The 20,116-nt window shown below is 42.3% G+C and overlaps 2 protein-coding genes across 3 annotated transcripts; one reads left to right on the top strand and one right to left on the bottom strand.

The window, feature by feature from the left end:
- Nucleotides 1-79: 79 nt before the first annotated feature.
- Nucleotides 80-3,620, bottom strand: pex19 (peroxisomal biogenesis factor 19). The gene is made up of 8 exons (XM_061295768.1): nucleotides 3,465-3,620; nucleotides 3,103-3,182; nucleotides 2,882-3,044; nucleotides 2,719-2,804; nucleotides 2,349-2,528; nucleotides 2,123-2,281; nucleotides 2,006-2,050; nucleotides 80-1,768 (listed from the first exon to the last, which is right to left on the bottom strand). Exons 1-8 carry the CDS (start codon nucleotides 3,526-3,528, stop codon nucleotides 1,679-1,681), a joined length of 867 nt encoding a protein of 288 aa, XP_061151752.1. The 5' UTR covers nucleotides 3,529-3,620; the 3' UTR covers nucleotides 80-1,678.
- Nucleotides 3,621-5,236: 1,616 nt separating this feature from the next.
- On the top strand, nucleotides 5,237-11,147 carry myadmb (myeloid associated differentiation marker b). 2 transcript variants are annotated; one of them, XM_061295555.1, is made up of 2 exons: nucleotides 5,237-5,417; nucleotides 9,049-11,147. In XM_061295555.1, the coding sequence occupies exon 2, from the start codon at nucleotides 9,096-9,098 to the stop codon at nucleotides 9,975-9,977; it is 882 nt and encodes a 293-aa protein (XP_061151539.1). In that variant the 5' UTR covers nucleotides 5,237-5,417; nucleotides 9,049-9,095; the 3' UTR covers nucleotides 9,978-11,147. The 2 variants fall into 2 exon arrangements, with proteins under 2 accessions (XP_061151539.1, XP_061151538.1); XM_061295554.1 differs by lacking the exon at nucleotides 5,237-5,417 and adding an exon at nucleotides 7,199-7,318.
- Nucleotides 11,148-20,116: the final 8,969 nt, after the last annotated feature.

Raw genomic sequence — 20,116 nt, 5'->3', positions numbered from 1 at the left:
AGTATATTACTTTAATAAACCCAGAATTTTAGTGACTGGCCATCTATAAATGGATTAATACACATAGGCCAAGTATATATTGTTGATATCTTTCTTTTATTAAGTATACTGTATTTACAAAAAGGACAAGACATAGCAGCAGCTATGTCGTTCCGCTGTAAACGGATGGCAAGATGAAAGAAGCACTGTGACACAAATGTCTCGATGCATTGCAGTGCTCACTGCCTCAATCGTACACAGCGGCGGGCGGGTTGTCCTGTGCTTTCTAGCCCCAATTCCATAGTTGCACACGTTTGTTATATATGCACACAAAGTGCTTTGGCCTTTTGTAAATGCACTCTTTGAAGTGGGAGCTTGTAAACCCCCCCTCCACTCATGCAAACATCAATCTTTGCAATAAAACGCAAGGGAAGCACTTCAGCAAGGTAACCTTACAACACAATCATCTTCAAACCAATCACTTCTGATTAATGACTGCGGGAAACATTACGGCGACAAAACAATTATATCTATATTTCGTAGGTCATTTTCAACATACAGTCCAGTGCTTTTGTGTTTCTGTAATACATGATGAGACCGCAGTGATCCCAGTCCATCCTTCTGTTTGTGTGGAGAAGTCAAATTGACACGTTTGAATCATCCTGTTATATTGCCGGTCAAACTGACCCGTACATATCTGGATTGATTTAATAAATTGCACCCTTTTTGTGCCTCTTGTTCAACTGCAGGCCAAACTGACCTGTAAAAATCATTTTCATCCCAGTTTGAGATTTCTTTTAAATTTGTTATAACTTTTTGAGTTGCCGGATGTTTAACTCTATTATACTGTGGGTAAAATGGAGTCCCAAAACACAAGCTTAGTCATTTTTAGAATTTTCTTACTTTTTAAATTGTTTTCTCAATTTAGTTTTCAATTGCCGTTCATAATGACCCCTACATTTATTTTAATTACTGTCCATTTTGAATTCCCTTTTTCTTTTAGTTACAATAACCCTCCTGTAAGTAGTTTAACACTAGTACATTGGACCTGCGATAAATGTACCTAATATTTATACCCGTTTTAGTATAACTCTCGGTTTACATCGTAGGTCAAATTGACCACAGTGAAATTTTATGTTTCGTTTTAGTGAACAGTAATCATAAAATTACAGCTATAAAGTTTCGAAAATGATTCAAAGTAGTATTATGGTATCAAATGCTGGTTTATGTATAATAAACATGGACAGTAAATGTTTGTAGTGATTTAAAAATCTTTGAACAAAATATTGACAATAGAGTGAATGATCCTTGTTGAAATGTGATTTACCACAAATAATGCAGTAAATGTTGACTAAAACGATTAGTAACGAAGTTCATTGTATTGAATAGGATTTTTTTTTTTTTTAGTGGTACTTTCGGAATTAATGTCAAATTGACATAACAGGTGGGTTAAATAAAGATACACCAGAGAGGGTGCACTACCACCTTCCTGGAAAAGGGAATGCAGGTAAAAATGAAAGATCTGCGTGAAGAAAAAAACAAAACAAATACAGAGATGTTTACATGTTTGAGCCGCTGACGGACTTTGCAACCTCTTCCACATTTGTTTGGGACGTGAGGGAGAGCGTCACAATGCCGCCACTAAACTCCTGGTGGGCGTGGTCCTCTCCGCAACTGGGTTCAAGCTGCCGCCTCCGCCTCACATAATGGAGCATTGCTCAGCCGCCCCCGCTCCACCAAGGCCCCCCGGGAGGGTGAGAGAGTCCAGGTCAAAGTTAAAACCAGGAGGCTGGTGAGGGCAGAAGAACACGCAAAATAAACAAACACAATCAGATTAGTGGAAACCATGCGCAACATTAAAATGTGGGTTAGCCATTAAAAAGGGTTAAAAATGTTTTTTGCCAAATAACATTTGAAAAAAAAGATCCAAGTCAAGCTTTAGGGGGCAAATTGAACTACGTTGATAACGCTTCTTTCTTCCTCCTTCTCAAAGGAAATTTTGAAGATGACAAAATGTTCAACTTACCGTGTCTCCTGCAAGCTCTTTGGGTGGTTGTCCAAGGTCCTGCAGCTGTATCAAAACAAAGTGAAATGAGGACAATGATAGAACCCAAAGGAGCACTTTGACCTGAGTCCTCTATACCTTCTGCATGAGGTCCATGATGCCTTCAAAGACCTTGTCACCGTTTTCCTCCTTCTCAAAGTGCTGACAGATTTCTCCCATGACCTCGGCCTGCTGCTCGTAGCGTTGGGCGTCCTCCGGGCTCAGACTGGATTTGTTGGCCTCCAACCACTCTGGATACTGAGGACGAGCGGGTTTGTCACGTCATGAAATGAACAGCGGTCGTGTGTTGAATACGCTGGCAAACCTTAGCGGTGATCTCCTTGAGGGACGGGTAGAGAACCTCCTTGGAGAGGAGATTCTGCATGATAGATTGCATGATGGGAAGGACGTTGGCGTCGTCCCCCGCGCCACCCCCTTCGCCGCCCTCGTCCAATCCCAAGCCTTCCAGGGCTTTGACCAGATCATCTCCGGCCAGGCCTGAAGACTGCGAGAATACAAACGTGTGGACATGGTGGAACCACTTATGTCACATTTGTATGACAACTCAATCATTCTACCATGGGAAGTTAATATTCATCTACTGGAATTCCAACTTTCACTGCCCCCAACAAATAAACGACTAGTCCTTTCCGCTTGTGCATTCGGTTATGAGTCAAAGTCATTCCAAAGTCCACCTGCAAGTTATCGGTGTTCTTGGCGAGGCCACGGAGAGTATCTTTGAGGCAGGAGGTGAATTCTTGCTGGGAAGCCGTGTCAGTCCCTGCGTGTGACAAACACACTGTTAAACCAGCAGGGTCCAAAACAACAGTCGGAATCAAAGGAAACATCCAAACTCGCCAACTTTGCCGGCGGCCTCCGAGAGTTTCTGAAAGTGCTGGAGCAGGTCGGGCTCCTCCTGAGCCAATTCCTTCATGGCTTTCTCCCACTCCTGCTGGGCCTGGGACGCCATGTCACCCTCAAAGAGCGTCTCGAAGAGCTTGCAATCCTCCAGCAGCGGTGGCTATGGGGAAAAGAAAAGTGCTTGTTGTTTTTCCTGCAAACTTGCGATGCCAACCAACCTTGTCTTCTCCATGGCTTGAGGAGGAAGGAGCTTTAGGTTCAGGAGGCGCAGGCTGCTTGTCAAAGTCATCCAGTGCACCTAAAAACCAAACAGAAGCCTTCGCTCATTGTACTTGAAAGAAAAATAACTAATCCAAGCGATATAGCGTGTTTAACACTTTACACTTCAGGTAATTAATCCCCTTACAAAGTACATGACGACATTTTTAATTGCATTTGTTGACTACAAGGGATCACTTTAATGTGTTGGCAACTCCACCGGAGAAAACCGACGAACTAATAACTGACAGGAACAGAATAAAGGCCCTAAAATGGCGGTTTTTGAGGCATGTATTGTTTAACAATTTCATGAAAACCGTACTGTCCAGCAACTCGTCCAGTTCAGCGTCGTGGTCACAGTGCGACTCCGCAGCTCCAGACGCCATGACGGAGTCAGTGGACGTGATGACAGACGGAATGCTGCTGCGGCGAGTCGCATAAAATGACGTCACGGAAACAAGCGTCGCCCCGGTTTGACGTCACTCCATCCGCACTTTTAAAACCAAGTTGAGCGCACTCTTGTGGTAAACAGAAGGAAATGCGTTGTTTAAAAATAGGCGAATGAAATGAAATGGAAAGACATATTACAATGGAAACACTGTACACAATCAAATAAAATACGGAAATACAATCAGTAGAAATAAAATAAAAACATCTCAATACAATAAAAGAACATGAAATAAACTGCATCATTAAGATGTCAATGAAATACTATAAAAATACAACTATGGCAAATATAATACAAAACATGCAGTTAAACACAATATAATACAGTACAACAGAAACTAAAAATTAGAATATAATGAGTACAATTCAACTCAAATGAAGGAGTGCAGTTTAAACGATTGTTAATACAATCTCAGAAATAAACCTTTAAAATGAAAAATGAAACATTTGAAATAATCAATGAATCTAAAGTTAACTAAAGAGCACTACATACTATATGTAACAATATATTGAATTTGAAAGGCAATTCTAAAGAAAATCATGCCACATGTACTGAAAGAAATGACTTGGTATTTGAGTATTTTAAGGTATTCTAGCAAGAGTTGAGCAATTGTTCATCAAGAAAATGGAACCACAGACAAGCTTAACAGCAGCATAACTCGATTAAAGCCAAGTGAATCTATTCTGGAGGAATGTGCATGGCTGACTCTATTCCTCCCTCTCGAAATGGTTCTCCTTATTTGAAATAACAACGCTGAATGTCACAGAATAAAAACCATTGTTAGAGGTTCAGGTCAACAATCTGTGGGCTGTTCATACGAGCAATAAATGCCACGCCAAGTGAGTTATCACTGCTGTGCTAGAGGATCATGTTACAACATTTTTTCCTGCCAAGGAAATCCACCTTTTGCAACTTTTTGGGGTCAACTTCAGCGTCCAAGGCAATATTACTTGGAATCTTCCACGAAAACCAACTCAACACAGACAGGAAAATACATTGAAGTTTAAAATGTGACCTTTTTTGATTGGCCATTACATCTGCAACTTTGCAATGCAATGAGGGAAGTCAACAGCTGCTCGCTTGTATGTGGGATTTCTTTCGACTTATGTAACTTGTTTCATTCCCTTTGTGTTTTTTTCATTCTCAAACGTTCTTCATGAATGCTTCTTGAGTTCTCGAGTTGAATCAAGGGAAATGGTATACAAATATTTATCAATTTTAACCCTTTAGTTGATATTTTCAATGAACTCGAGTCAATAAACATTGACAAAAGTTTTTTTTAAATTGAAACACTTTTTACATCATCTTTTTTTACCTTATCTATGACTGACTTGGGCCAAGTAAAACTAAGAAGTGGGCCAGCCTTGAGCACAAACGTTGGCCCACCCTTGGATAAAATAGTGTGGCTATACCTAATGAGAAGTCCAGTGAGTGTGTTTTGTCGTCATGGATTTACAAGAAAAAGGGTTAAAAAAGAAAAGGGCTGTTCCAAAAGTAGCACACGGAGTGAACTTTTGCACCACATTCTGTGTGCGTCTGTGTGTTGCACCATCCCCGGGGTGACCAGAGAGGAGGAGGAGAAGGATGTTGACGAGGAGTAGGTTGGAGGTGTGGCGTGTACAGATGTGACAAACGCTACGAGGAGATTCAATGCCTAATTTGGAGGTTGGGGCGGGGAGGGAGCTGGCAAGGAAGTCAAGTGGGAGTCTGCTCTGCTGGCTTTCTTTTCCTCCCCCTTCTGTGGGTGTGTGTGTGAGAGAGAAAGACTCTCCACCGCTGGATGTTTGTGTGAGACGCTGCAGCCGAGCGAGCGAGCGAGCACACCAGGTAAAGAACTTGTTGCATCTTGTTTGTCTGAGAGGATGAAAGTTGATCAAGAAAAAAAGAAGTCATAGCTACTTTGGGTGTTTGTCTTTCATATTGGAGGGAAATACTATCAACATTTGGATTTAGATGTGAGTCCAAATGTGCTGTGAGTCGTTTGAGAGTAAAGTGGCTACTTTTTGTTTTTTCATCTTTGCTTTTTTTTATGCTGCAGTCACGTTAGAGAAATGTTTACACTTGTGATTTATAGTTCAAATGTGTAGGGAAGTGTGTGTGTGTTTGTGTGTGTGTGTGTGTGTGTGGTGGCTGCAGGGCGCGGCAGGCAGCACACCCACCTCCACTACACTGGTCTTAATGAATGAACCTCAGAAAGGGTCCCAAAAGCGTGGCTAACCCGAACCACCCTTTATAAATAGACTCGATTTTTCTGAAGAACAAGCTATAAAAAAAAAACATTATCTTACCCACTCCCATAACTAACCTTAACCCCTTCCCGTAGAAACCTAACTTAATACTAAGCACTCCCCGCCAGGATCTGTCTCACCAAGTTATTGTAATTAATTAATGGATTAAAATAAAAATGAGAGTACAAAATAGCTTAGTAACTCTTTATAAAGAAAAATATCTAAACGAATAATCCAAAACAATTACAAACCTCCTGCTCACTGTTTTGATGGCTATAACATCTCACACAAAATGAGGCGCCTCGACTTTTCCTTTTTTGAAGTGTTTGTTAATATTTAGATACTGTCGTGCCTCGAGATAAAAGTGTCGTAACATACAAAGTTTCCAAGATGAGTCATTCTTTGGCCTCTTGTTTTGAGATCCCCACAGCTCGATGACAGCAGCAAATTTGACAGCGTTTGGCCACCACTAATTCGCATTGCTTTCATTGCAGTGGAAGAACAATATTAGTTCAAATGGCTTGTCAACTGCCAACAACCCCCAGAGAAGAAGCCCAAAAAGGGACAAAACATTGAGGACTATTGTGATTTGTGCTTGCATTTTCCTACCGTGCATTTTACAAAGCACAATAATGGCGTGTCATTTTCATTAGGAATAAATGTAAAAAAATTAATTGGTGTTTCTTGGGAGATTTGGAACAGATTATTTGCATTTCCATTCATGTCAATGGGGAGCGATGATTTGAGATACAGTAGCTGTATGGTCACAGAACAAATGAAACTTGGACATATCTAAAGCACACTAACCCGTCTTACAATACAACAGTGAAACAATTCTTTTCCTCCTTGTTTATGTTGCTTTTGGACACTTATTTAAGTCTCACCACAAATTTCCCTGAGAAAAAAAGAAAAGAAAAAAAACCCAAAACAAAGCGGGCTTTATCCCGCTGAAGGATTTATTTGGTGTGGTCGGTCTCCCAAGTGCACTTTCAGCTTGGTCGTCATCTTGGCGTTGGTGCCTAAGTGAATTAAGGGATGAAATCAGGTTAGCCGCGTGTCGCCCTGGCAACTGATTCATGACAGCGTCAGTCAGGAGGGGCGGGGGCGGGCGGCCGGGTTGGGCCACGTCCTGTTTTGCCGTCCTCATCCCGAGCCCCGCGAGCACTATTTTCAGCCCGTGTCCATTTTGGGGAAGTACCCCCCCCTCCCCCCCTCCAGAATTCCCAACCCACTGTGTGTACGTGTTTTCCTTTTGTGTTTTCCATGCGGTACAGTGGAAAAGCAGTCTCCCCCCCTCCCTCCCTCCCTCCCCTCCACCCTGGGGGATATTTGGAAGCGCTTCTTCTACATGACGTGTAAATGCGCCTAAAGTTTCAATCGGGCGGGAAAAGGGAAGGGTGGGGAGGGAAGGAACACCACCAAGGGAAGGGAAAGAAAGAAATTGGAGAAAGGAAGGAACAAAAAAAGTTGGGAAGCCAGACTGCCATATGGAACTCATCAGTAAGTTGGAATTTTTTTTTTTTTTACACGTGGAATAATGTGGGCGGTGAAAGGGGAAGGGGGCCCCACGGTGACTCACTCCTTTGCTATGATTCCATTCCATCACCGTCCTTCCAATGTGTGTGTGATTGAAGTGGCTGGAGCTCAGGGCTTCCCCAGGTTCCTCCCTTCCAATCCTGCCCATCCCTCCTTTCCTCACCTCCTTTGCCTTCTGCTGTTAATGGCAGCTAATGTCAACAAGGTCTGTTTATAGGCATCTCTGGGGGTACGAGGCTGGTCAAGTCAAGCGGGTGATGAATGCCTGTTTGGTTCAAATGTTATTTTTTGCCTTTTCTTCTTTCTTTATGCCTCATCAAATATGACCTTATCCAGTAGGCTGGTCGATTAGAAGATACATTTCAACATCTCATCAATACCAATGAAAGATGAAAAGGCCCAGAAAATGGCATTGGAAGACCAAGAAAGCCAAAAACACCAAAGAAAGCATTACTAACTGCTCCAAGACGGCACCCCATTAAAAGCATTCGAATGTGTGTCTCCTATGGTAACATAAACATAGCTGCCTTGCTGTAAACACATCAGGCGCCCTTGGAAAGGATGACATGGTTCAGTGAATTCTTTTTCAGTGAATCTATCTCATTGACAATAAATCTAAAGGCAAGCAGCTGGCCGCTGTGTGATTTACGACATTGTCGGGTGGAGTAGCGGGAACAGGCCAATCCCCCAAAGTTGTTGGGCGTGGCAGGCATCTGCAATTTTGGACTTTTTACTACTAACTTTCCACACTGGGCGAACCTTGGCAACTTTTCAGCAAAAACAGCCTTCTTTTCTTGCACCGTTATGTCAACTTTGACTGTGTGAGCTAGACACCGACCGGCTAGCTGTTAGCCGCGATATCACTGTTGTGGAAAGAACAGCCGTCCAAATTGGTGACAAAAGTAGAAAACTTGACGCCTAAATATTGTTTTCTGATGAATGGCGTGAATAAATCCAGTTGTGGTTGCATTTTGTTTTTGCCGAGTGAAGTGGGGAACATTAGAAATACGCCAGCCGCCATGTCATTGCGAACACGGTCAATGACTACGGCCTACACTATTTGATCACCCCTGCACACTCGTTGGGCTCCAGTTGTGCTGCAGCGTTGAGTGAAGTTGGAAACCACAAAGCCTCGAACCAAAAGCCGAGCAGTGAATCGAATGCGTCAAGTAAAGCGGGACCCGTCGGCCCTCGCCGATGACAGCGGTCGGGCACGCAGCGCGCTTCCCCGCGCCTCGCCTACCGTGGATTCAAACATGGAATGTTGAAGCGAGGCAGGCCAAGTCTTGGAGCAGTAGGAGTGACTTGCAGACTGCAGCCGTAAAAGTCAGGCTGGAATGGAGCAATAGAAGGGGAAGCCAGTTTTCAGCAGATTATTCAAGCAGATGGAAATGCTTCTACCACAGAGGAGCCATTATTTGTGCTGGAGACACAATAATACCCTTGTGTGCTTTTTGTGGTGTGGTGCAAAGTTTTTATGTTACACCATCGCCCTCATGTGGCCCTGTTGGCCTATTACATCCTTTTACCAATATAGTACATTGAAAGAACAGTGGTGCCTTCCGGTTTGAGTCAACTGAACTGAAATGGGAGGAAAAAAGAAAAATAACAGTGAATCTCCATTTTCGGTTTGTAACTCTACTTGAAAGTAACATGCATGAGCTTGAATCATTCCTGTGTCTTCCTTTCTTCAGATTTGAATCTGCCGGTCTTCCCCCCACCAAGACAACCAAACGTCCAAATGGCCATCGTCCTGAAGTCTACCCCCCTCTTGTGGACACGCCTGGCGGCCCTGGTCTTCTCCTGCGTGGCCTTCTCGGTGGCGGTCCACGGCGGGCGTCTGTACCACGGCACGGGCGACTGGTGCATCTTCTGCTGGGCCTTCAGCTTCGCCGGCACCCTGCTGGTGCTCATGGTGGAGCTGTTTGGCCTACAGACCAGATCGCCCGTCTCCTGGAAGAACTTCCCCATCACGTTTGCCTGCTACGCCGCCCTGCTGTGCTTGTCGGCGTCCATCATCTTCCCTCTGTACTTCCTGAAAGGCGACATGGGGCCCAGCCAGGTACGCGACTTCCGCATCGTGTCCACCGTCTTCTCCTGCCTGGCCACCATCGCCTACATGACCGAGGTGAGCATCAGCAAGGCCAGGCCGGGCGAGGTGGCCGGCTACATGGCCACGGCGCCGGGTCTGCTCAAGGTGTGCGAGACCTTCGTGGCGTGCATCATCTTCGTGTTTGTCAGCGATCCGGTGGTGTACGACCGCCACGACGCGCTCAAGTACTGTATGTCCGTCTACTGCATTTGCTTCATCTTGTCCGCCGCCATCATCGTGCTGTGCGTGGGCGAGTGCACCGGCTGCCTGCCCTTCCCCTTCGCCCGCTTCCTGTCTGGCTACGCCCTGCTGGCCGTGGTGCTCTACCTGTCGGCCACCATCATCTGGCCCATCTTCAACTTCAGCCCCAAGCAGGGCGGCAACAAGCAGCGGCCGTCCAACTGCGGCTCCACGGCCGGGCTGTGCACGTGGGACAAGCTGATGGCGGTGGCCGTGCTCACCGCCGTCAACTTTGTGCTCTACCTGGCCGACCTCATCTACTCTGCCCGCTTGGTCTTTGTCAGCGCTTGAGGCCGCGGCGGCTCCTCCTCCGAATCGCAACAGGCTTCAAAAGTGGAAGAATCCAAAATTCTCAATTCAAATGAAATCTTCATGAAAAATTGCCAAGTGAGTTGAATTGAATGAATTCATTAACAGTCATATTGGAAATCCTCTTTCTTAATCAAAATGAATGGAAAGAGCAAAAAGCGGTTGCAGCCACAGATTGCGCTCCTGCAGACGCAAAGACGACTATGTGACTCAGTTGCAGTAGTAGAAGCCATTTTGACCCCCAAACTTTTTTCAAATTGACTTGAAACTCCATTTTCATGAAAATGTCAACAAATCTAATTCGACTCTCCAATTGACGTTTTTGTGGTTTGTCTGACTAGAAATGGTCAAAATGAACGACACCATCATAGCCTGGATAAGGAAGGAAACTGCTTCGACCAAATTTGGGGTGAAAATATTCCTGCTCAGCAAATCTAGTCCTGTCAAAGCAACAACGGTGCTTTCAATTCAGTATCTCATTTTTGGGGGTGTCACGACAGAACAGGAAATGGGGGGAGTCACAGTGTGCTATGATAACTGTGTATTATTAGTTGGGACAAAATGTGGCAACATTTAAGAATATTCATATTATAATACACTTAAGTTGATACTAAAATGTTCAGGTTTGCCCGTATTGCCATTGAAGAATCTTCGGTGGGGTCTGCCAAATTCTGCTATTTTGCTACGTTTACCACATGTGCGCTTTTTGTCCGTTTGTTGAAGGAAGGACTCACAAGAGTGTGAAGCAAGTATTACTAATGAAGTGTCGTTATTCCGCCCATCCACATTGGCCAAAGCTGGCATGGGAAACATTGTAGTGTATTGTTAGTCTTTTTCTTGTGAACGTCATTAAGCAGCTGAAAATTCCAAAATGGTTTGTGTTACTTGAAGCAGCCGCATCACCGAAAACGAACAAACGACTTGATGTGGATTGCACGTTACGAGAAGATATGGATGTGGATTGATAAGAAAATAGACATACGTACACTGTATGTGCACAGCATATCTCACGCACTCTATTGGTCACATGGGCTCTTGATTTTTGGAAGGCTGTTGTACTTATTTTGAAATAATACTTTTGTATTCTGCCGTTTTGTGTTTTGCAGCAAAAATGTAACCGTTTTTTCATTTCAATAAAAACATACAAAAACATATTCTTTCCTTATTTACTTTGAAGTGGCAAAGGTCACATTCTCTGGAATTGACTAGCATTTCCTCCAAAATGGAACACACCCTCCCTCCCTCCCTCCTCGCCTGTCCCAATGAGACTTTTAAGGAGGAAAATAAAAGTGCCTGCTTTCCTGCGATTTGAGTCGGTTTAAAGTGGAAAAGGGAGCTGCTCTTATGAGAATGGAGCCATAATGATAATCAGAATGTCTATGAATGAGGAACTATTTACTCATGAAAGCACCCCTTCACTATTAAATGAAGTTATTGGACAGGAATTAGTAGCAATAAAGGCCTACTGTCAGACACATTGTGTTGTTTTCAACAAATTGGGACAGACTAGGATGAAGAGAACAGCTCGAGGATTTTTTTTCCATGTGTGTCAGTGTGAAATCTAAACTTGGTGGTTTTTGAAAGGTGTTGACTTACTACGTGTTCCAGAAGGCACCAGATGCTTGGTTTGTTCCAGGCGTCATGTTCTCCGAGAGAGAATGAGAACTTTCTTCGTCCAGTCACAGCGATGATGGCTTTCCATCAGCAAGTGCCCGGTGATGTCACAGAGGTTTCAGCTGGCGGTGAGACGAGGGGGCGAGGCCGTGTGTTTGTTGATGGCTTCTGCAAAACCACAAGGTAGAAATAGTGAGGAACAAGCTCATGCTCAATTGCAAATAAGTTCAACAATGAGATCAAGGTGAGAGATGGAGAGATGTTTGTGTTTAATGAGGTGCCCGTGCCGTGTAGTGTATGAATTGTTGCCCTCATGTAAATGGTGCTTGATTTATTTCATTTGTACTTAACAAACTTCCTAAACTACACTTTTCTTTTCTCTCATAATTTTCTATCGCGTATTCCCTCTATTTGATGAGCTAATATTGATAACTTTGCATACACAGGTTAAACACAAGCATATAGCACAATGATTTTGAAAGAATAGTTTGTGACACCTAGTAGTGAACAAAGAAAAGACATACATTATGCTGCCACCTGCTGTTGAAAGGAAACACTGCATCTTGGTGCAGCTCCTTCAATCACCTCTGACAAACTCCTGAACAAAATAGAGATGAGGAAAGCACATCTGTTGAGAACTCCAGCTCCAAGCGACCCTGGACAACAGGATAAGCAGGAGAGGAAATGAATGGAAGGGTTTTGCAGAAAGTGACAGTATCTCTTGATGGCCAGTAGAGAGCTCTGTGATGACGTGAAAGAAAAGCTTTAACAACTCTAAGCTCTGCTGTGGAGAGAAAAAAAACCAAGAGGACTCATAACCACAATGAAGAAAATATTCTTGCCTTGATTTTGGAAGACTGCCATCTTCAGCAAGCATTTTTCTATCAAACTAGAAAGTGAAATACTTCAGCGAAGCAACCTTGCAACTGCAAGACGGAATACATCAACTCAATATAAACGCTTGACGGTCAGCTCCAGAAAAACACATTGTACCAATGTAATTAACTGCTGATCGATACAGCAGGTAGCTTTTCTTTCTGGTGTCCAAAGTCAGCAGAAAACATGTGTTTCACCATCCATCATTATTTTTTTTTGATTCTCCAATCATGTTTTGCTTGTGCTATGAATAAATAATAATTGCCTTCTTTGTCTTCTAGCCATGTCTTTGCAAATGCATAGTTACTGCTATCAGGTTCTATTAACCTCGCAAGTAAATTACACTGCACGACTGAAGGGCAGGCTTCGGGAAAAACACTCTCAGATATATATATATTATATATATATATACAAATACACAGCTCCCTTATACACGCGCATGCTTGACTTAAGGTAATGGCTAGCCTGTGTTTATTGATCCCTTTTTGAGGCCATAATCAATTCATTTGCACATGTGGCATTAACACGTCAACTTTTATGTTTCTTGTTAACTTGATATACTGCAGGCTTTCTGTTTGCCACTAACCCGCTTTTGAAACTTTATGCGTCGCGTATAGGAAGAAAGAAAGAAAGAAAGAAAGACGAAAAGGGAAAGATGGAGATGTGGGGAAGTAATTAAATGCAGCCTGTCATTAAACTCGAGGAGGGCGGCTGGGCTTACAGGCCTGTAGCAGTAGTGGCAGAATTTTGACTTCATGATAAAGCTGTGAATGAAATCCACAAAAGAATATTGTGTATTGTTGTAAGTAATTACTGCTTCTTTAGTAGCAAAGATTCCCTTTTGTTAGCATGATAGATTAAGGACAAAGATGAAGCTTAAGCTTAGCTGGAAATGAAGGTGTCAGTGCAATGTATCTAGCCTAAGGCATCAGCTCTGACTCAACACTGCCCCTTGAGGAGCAAATTGCTATCAAGCTTGTCTCACTATCATCCAGCTAGAAATTCTACACAATAACATAAATTATTTGCACTGCATTTGGATGAATTGTCGAATTAGGACTGACCACTCGCCCATATCATTGCCAATGACTCCTGTACAGCGCAGAAATACTGAAATGCATACTGACTGGAATTCAGTTTTATGTACCAAAGTGTTCATAGTCTTATTACCAAAACAATGAATTGAAATGCAACAGCCTCATTTCTACTATTCCAGTTTGGGATAATAAAGATTTGATAGCATCTCTTTCTGCTTTTGTTACCTTAACGCAGAGCAAAAAGCACTGATCACCAATTACAATCACGATTAAACACACATTCTAGTTGCAAGTAAAAGCGTGTGCACGCGTGTGTGTGTGCATGTGTGTGTGTGTGTGCATCCATCCATCCATTCCTGGGGTGCAGTGGAGCATCCAGCGAGCTGATAGGAGCTGAAGTGTAATTGTGTCAGAGCAAAGAGCCAGAAAATACAGAGAGACAGACAGATAGATAGAGACAGGAAGAGAAAGCGGGCCAGAGTTGCGCACATCACCCTGAACTTAGCTAAATGTCACCCGTAAAGACATTTTATGATTTGCTGCTTCAGTCTGCTGCACGTGGAACGTTTGGCTTTAACTCAGCGGCGGCCTCCCACCTGCTTCGCGTGCTCCATCATTCGGGCCGCAGCTGCTTGTGACTAATAACATCCAAATTGAGCTTTTAGCTGATCAATGCAAATGCCACTAATCACTCATTTGCAGGTACAGTGCACCATCGTTTTCCATTCAAGGCCAATGCTCATTTTTGGCTTGTGTAATTTGTTCGTTTGATGAGGTCCGTCCGTCCATCTGTCCATCCATCCATCCATGCATCCATGCATCCATGCATCCATGCATCCATGCATCCATCCATGCATCCATGCATGCATCCATCCATCCATCCATCCATCCATCCATCCATCCATCCATCCATCCATCCATCCATCCATCCATCCATCCATCCATCCATCCATCCATCCATCCATCCGTCCATCCATCCATCCATCCATCCATCCATGCATCCATCCATCCATGCATCCATCCATCCATCCATCCATCCATCCATCCATCCATCCATCCATCCATCCATCCATCCATCCATGCATCCATGCATCCATCCATCCATCCATCCATCCGTCCATCCGTCCATCCATCCATCCATCCGTCCATCCATCCGTCCATCCATCCATCCATCCGCCAGCCCGCCAAATTCAGCACCAGTGTTGCTGTTGTTATCTTGAAAAAGCGAGTGATTGACTTTTCTGATTTGAAAAGCAACTTTTGCGGGGACAACTATAAATCAGAACAAAGATCGTCATTACACATCGTATTTGACCGTTCAAGGTCCCATTGATATTTTGAGGAGTAAATTTGAACACCTTATGTATACTATCTATCTACATATATCTCAGAGTTGGAAGTGACTAACGCTGTTGAGGTTCAATTGGAACTTTTTGCAGCTGGCTCCAAATGTCAAGTGGAAATCCTAAAAGCAGAAAGAAGCTGATGATTTTTTTGAGCCTTCTCTCATGTTACATCTGCTGCTGCTTCTTATGTCGTTCTCATTCGCAATCCTTTCACCATCTGTTAGCAGCGGCAAAATAACACTGTAGCTTTAGCAGCAGTGCGAGAACTGCAAGCTTGTTCGAGTCATGAACTCCTACAGCTGATTGATCAATTCCTCAAATAGACTGCTTACGATGATGACAATACAGATGGGATTTAGAGAACCGCCAACATCTGGCATATTAACATCATGAAATGAGCAATGCTTTTGTTTGGACTATTATACCGCTATGTGCTTTCTTGTTGTCCTGGTTTCTTTGTTCCTCATACTAATCTACACTCTCAGAAATGATTTTTTATTTTTTTCCCCGTACCTACCATGGCATTTAAGGGCATTTGAACTGATTTGAGAAAAAAAAAAAAACGGGGAACGATTGGAGAGTAGAGGAGCGGGGGGGATGGGAGGTTGTTGCCATGCCAACTGCCATAATAATCATCCTAATGATTGATGTGCTGCGCTCCATTTCTTCTCATTTGAACTCTGTCTGTCTCTTTTCTCTGTGTCTGTCTGTCTTTCGGTTTCTCACTTCCTCTGTCTGTCTGTCTGTCTGTCTGTCTGTCTGTCTGTCTGTCTGTCTGTTTGAAGTCATCATGCCCTATTTTGTGTCTTTGTGTTGGTGCCAATATTTCAGCACATAAACAAACAAGCGCAAAACAGATGTTAATAGAAATCCCGCTGGAAAGACAAATGGTCAGTTTACACACGGACCTTTTCCCCAAACTAATATTCCGAGTACTGCCAGGTACTTTCTTTTTTTTGTATTTGGGTTTCATATGAAAAGATGAATATGCGACAAAAGTTCAGAAGTCCAGCTTTTATTAGATGTGTTAACTTACCTGCTGTTTGAACCCAACCCACTTCTTAAGTGAGCAAAAGTATTGGAACAAAGATGATTAAAGGCTCATGCGGTTTTAAGCTTTGCCTAGTTAATGTATATGATTATATATTAGCCTTGTCACAATGGCCATCTTATTTCTTCCAAATAATATAATGCCCCACTATATGGATGAGAAAGTAGTTTGGACCCATCCTTTCTTTTTTTCATACTTCTCTTTCTTGTAAGTGATGATGGTTGCAGCAGAACAGAGTTCTAGTTTTCTTTCTTTCGATATTCTGCTGCACAGGTAGAATTGGAAGAAACGGGTTAGTCGTTTTGTAGCAGAAGACTCTACTAAATAATACAAAGCTTTTAGTGTTCGCTTTCTGCAGCACTGCTCGCACTTTGGAACGAGTGAAGCTGTTCCAGCAATTTGAGTCCCTCCCACGCTCCATTTAGATGAAAGTTAACTGTCATCTCTATCTAACTTTGGGTTAACGTCAATCATTGGAATTCTCGTTTATAGTCCTTTCATGCTTTACGTTTGGTGTATTTTCTAGCTCTTACGTTTACCAATATTCTATGTATATGTACATATAAATATATATATGTCATTTGTAAGTGGAGCCGGCTGCACAATTCCAATCGGGCGGGCAGGCTTCTGACAACAGCCATCAAACCTTTGCGTGACATCATTTTAGATTGTGCAAATGGTTTAAAGATGGGGATTGTCTGATTTCACTGGATTTAAAATCACAATCCACAGATAATGATCATTAAAAAAAAAAGAAGAAACAATTTCCACTCTGTGTCTGGTTTTGCCAACTTTATTCGTGTCTTTAACAATTCAGAACAATTGTGTCACAATAGAAGCCGTCATTGCTCCAAGAAATGACTGTTATTTAGCTACCACGTGGATTCTTTCTAACCAAAGAAACACTTCAATGGCCATAACGCTGTTATTGAGGTCAAGGATTAGAGTCTTGAGGAAATCTAAGTCACTTCAAATAGTGTAAGTGAATGCGCATGCGTGTGTGTGTGTGTGTGTGTGTGTGTGTGGAGCAACTTGTCAAAACAGTGTACAGTTTATTGTCACACTGGACTCAACACAAACTGACAGGCTGTCAGCAATGCTGTCTCTTCTTTCTTTCGGTCTCTCTCTCTCTCTACCACACACACGCACGCACGCACACACACACACACACACACACACACACACATCCATTTCCAACTGAGACCCAGATTTGAATGAAGAATTCATTTGATGTACCAATTAGATTTGCAGCACTTTGAATATTTTGAGGCGCTCTATAAATGAGCTAGCCTCGTGCTAACCTCAAAACTTTTGTGAAGAAAAAACTTTTGGCTCATTGTCTCATTGCAGGGTTAAGCTTCTTCTGATCACTTTGGATCGTTTTCTTTTTTTTTCTTGACTAGACAAAATGTCTTTGTAGACTTCAGGTGGGTGCATCATTAATAAAGAGCGGTGAATGTGTTCCAGAAGCAGCCATGCAAGCCCAGGCCACGACATTCCCAGTTCATTTTTTTTGCTTGATTGAATATGCCTCGAGTGCTCGGCAATTAGTTTTCTTCTTCTTATCATTACATCAATGTTTTGCATCCTGCTTTAATAATAAAAACGCTTTGGAAATTCTTTGTAGCCCGCCATGACTTAATTGATTTAATTGCAAGTATTTCATTCAATTAATTATTCCTAACACTATTTAAATAACAAAAACAGGGTTGGTTAACAGAGTTGCTACACATTTTTTAATTATTTTTGTCAAAAAAAATGTGATATGAATCTGTGAGAGTGTCTGATGTTTACCGTCATGAATGGATTGTCAAGTCCGTTCTTCCTTTAATCCTTCCACACACTGACCAGCAGCCATGCATAAACCAGAGCACAACTGATTATAAATACATGCCTACTTGATAGTAAGTGTGCATTGATTTTTTTTTCTCCAAGAAATTTGATGCGTGTATGTGTATGCATCACAGTAGCATAATAAATAGCCCTGTATGAAATAATGATGAGACTGGGTGTAAAAGTGTGACAGCAGGGAAAAATAGCCCTGAATGATGCATCAACCCTCAGCTAAAAATGTGCAAATGAATTCAATGGCACTGCCATTCACTGAGTAGAAGACTGTCAGAACACAGAATTCTTGTGTGTGCGTGCGTGCATGTGTCCTTCACTTTTCTGATATTATAATCTTGTCTTCAAATGAAGTCATGACTACAATACAAAAAAAAAGAGAGCACCAAAATATATTTAACACAAATGATTTGTCTTTCAATTTGTTTCACAATGTGTTAAGGGAAAGGTAACTAAGCTTGTTTGTATATATAAAATAAGAATAAAATGACTTTTGAATTCATTAAAATACCTTCTTAATAAACTTTCTAAATACAAAATGATGAGTCCATTCTGTCCACAGTTGAAATCTGCACATGCAAAGTACAAAATAGAAGTCAAAACAAAAGCTTCAAATACGTATCGTAGACTTGAAGCTCTGAAAGGTTTGACTTTAAAGAAACACATCAATTATTCAATTGCAGCTACAATGTGGAAAAGGCTCATGTGCATGAAGTCATCCATGATGCTACAAAGATAGGTTACATGTTTGGAATGCGCAAACTGAAAATACTCGATGTGTTGCATAGAAAATGGTGTCCTGACTTCGGACCTGCTTTTAAGCAGATGACCACATGAAGGAAATTTGTCGTGGTGTCCAAGGTTGCACTTAGCGCCTCTGCAAGGCAGAATATCATATTGCACCTTTTCAAAGCTACTGACGTTCCTCTGCTGGTGGAAGGAACAGTATTGGTCCATATGTCAAAAAAGATTTACGGATAAAACTGTGATACGGCTACATACTGTATGTATGTAAGCTCCCTCTAATGAAATTCTACAGATTAAAAAAATGATTGAAATTGGGATGGATGAATAGAATCTAACCGTGGTTTACAACAATATTAAAAGAAACCGAAGCTTCTTTTGGGGTAAACACTTGTGTCGCCTATGCTACTGTATTTTAATGTTGGCAATGAGAGAGCCAAGCATTTTCAGAGGTGGTACTTATTGTAAAAGTTGGAGAACCACTTGAGTATCCTCGGTTGAGGTCTGCCCTCTACTGAGTAGCCAATTGTTATCCTTTTTTTTTTTTCATTTGGCCATTGCTACAGGAGCATGTAATGATGTTTTTCCATTTTACCCACAAAGACAGCGATTCCGATGGAGTGATATAGAATACGGTTTAACATTCATAACGAAACAAAGCCAAGGCTCGATATCCAAATCATGTCTCGGCTTTCCACATGTGCGCTTACCTTTCATTGTCCGACTCAATCGATCCAGCTTTTCAATAATTGTCATATGCAGTACAGTATGCATCTTTTCAATGATTGGCCATCTCTGAAGCTATTTGGAATATATAGTTGTACTAGGTTCATCTTGTTTTTTCTTTTTCAATTACTTCTCTGGTTCTTCTATATCAAACAAATTTGTTTTAGGTTCATTTACCTGACATGTTTCGGCGGAATCTTCCGCCTTCATCAGAGTGATGAAGGCGGAAGATTCCGCCGAAACATGTCAGGTAAATGAACCTAAAACAAATTTGTTTGATATAGAAGAACCAGAGAAGTATTTGGAATATATGTTTCAGAAGCCTTTGGAATTAAGACCATTTCTTCATTCTTGGCCCAGCCACTTTTTTTTTTTTTTTTCCCCCTGCCATTTCTTTAATCTTCTGTCACACTCGAGATAGCAATAGGGCTGTTTTATTCCTGGAGGACAGAGTGTTTTTCCCCTGGAGTGGATTGCTCTGCTATGAATCTATAATGTAATCCCCCAACATGAGGAGACAGCCATCATTCAAATGTTACAGTGCATTACATTTCCAACCCATCAGATAGGTTGGAAAGCTCATACAGTGAAATCTGAGCACTATATGACGTGGAGAAGGAGTGGAAGTGTTCTGCCGGCGTCTACTTTGCTTGGGAATGTGTTTTTGTTCGTTGACATGCATTAGGATGCAGTAGGTGCAGCACAAGCAGAGTTTAGTGAGCGCATGCATGAGTTTATAGTGTGCGTGTGCATGTGCAAGCACTTCAATGTACGAATGCATTGGATTGGCTTCGTGTGTACGTGCCTTGGTGTGTGTGGCATTTTATATAGAGGAAATATGTGTGGGGGTGGGTGGAGATTGCAGAAGTGAATTATGCCTTT

The sequence above is a fragment of the Syngnathus typhle genome, linkage group LG13 (assembly GCF_033458585.1).
Source record: "Syngnathus typhle isolate RoL2023-S1 ecotype Sweden linkage group LG13, RoL_Styp_1.0, whole genome shotgun sequence".
In the NCBI taxonomy this organism is placed as follows: Eukaryota; Metazoa; Chordata; class Actinopteri; order Syngnathiformes; family Syngnathidae; genus Syngnathus; species Syngnathus typhle.
This window is presented reverse-complemented; position numbering and strand designations above follow the sequence as displayed.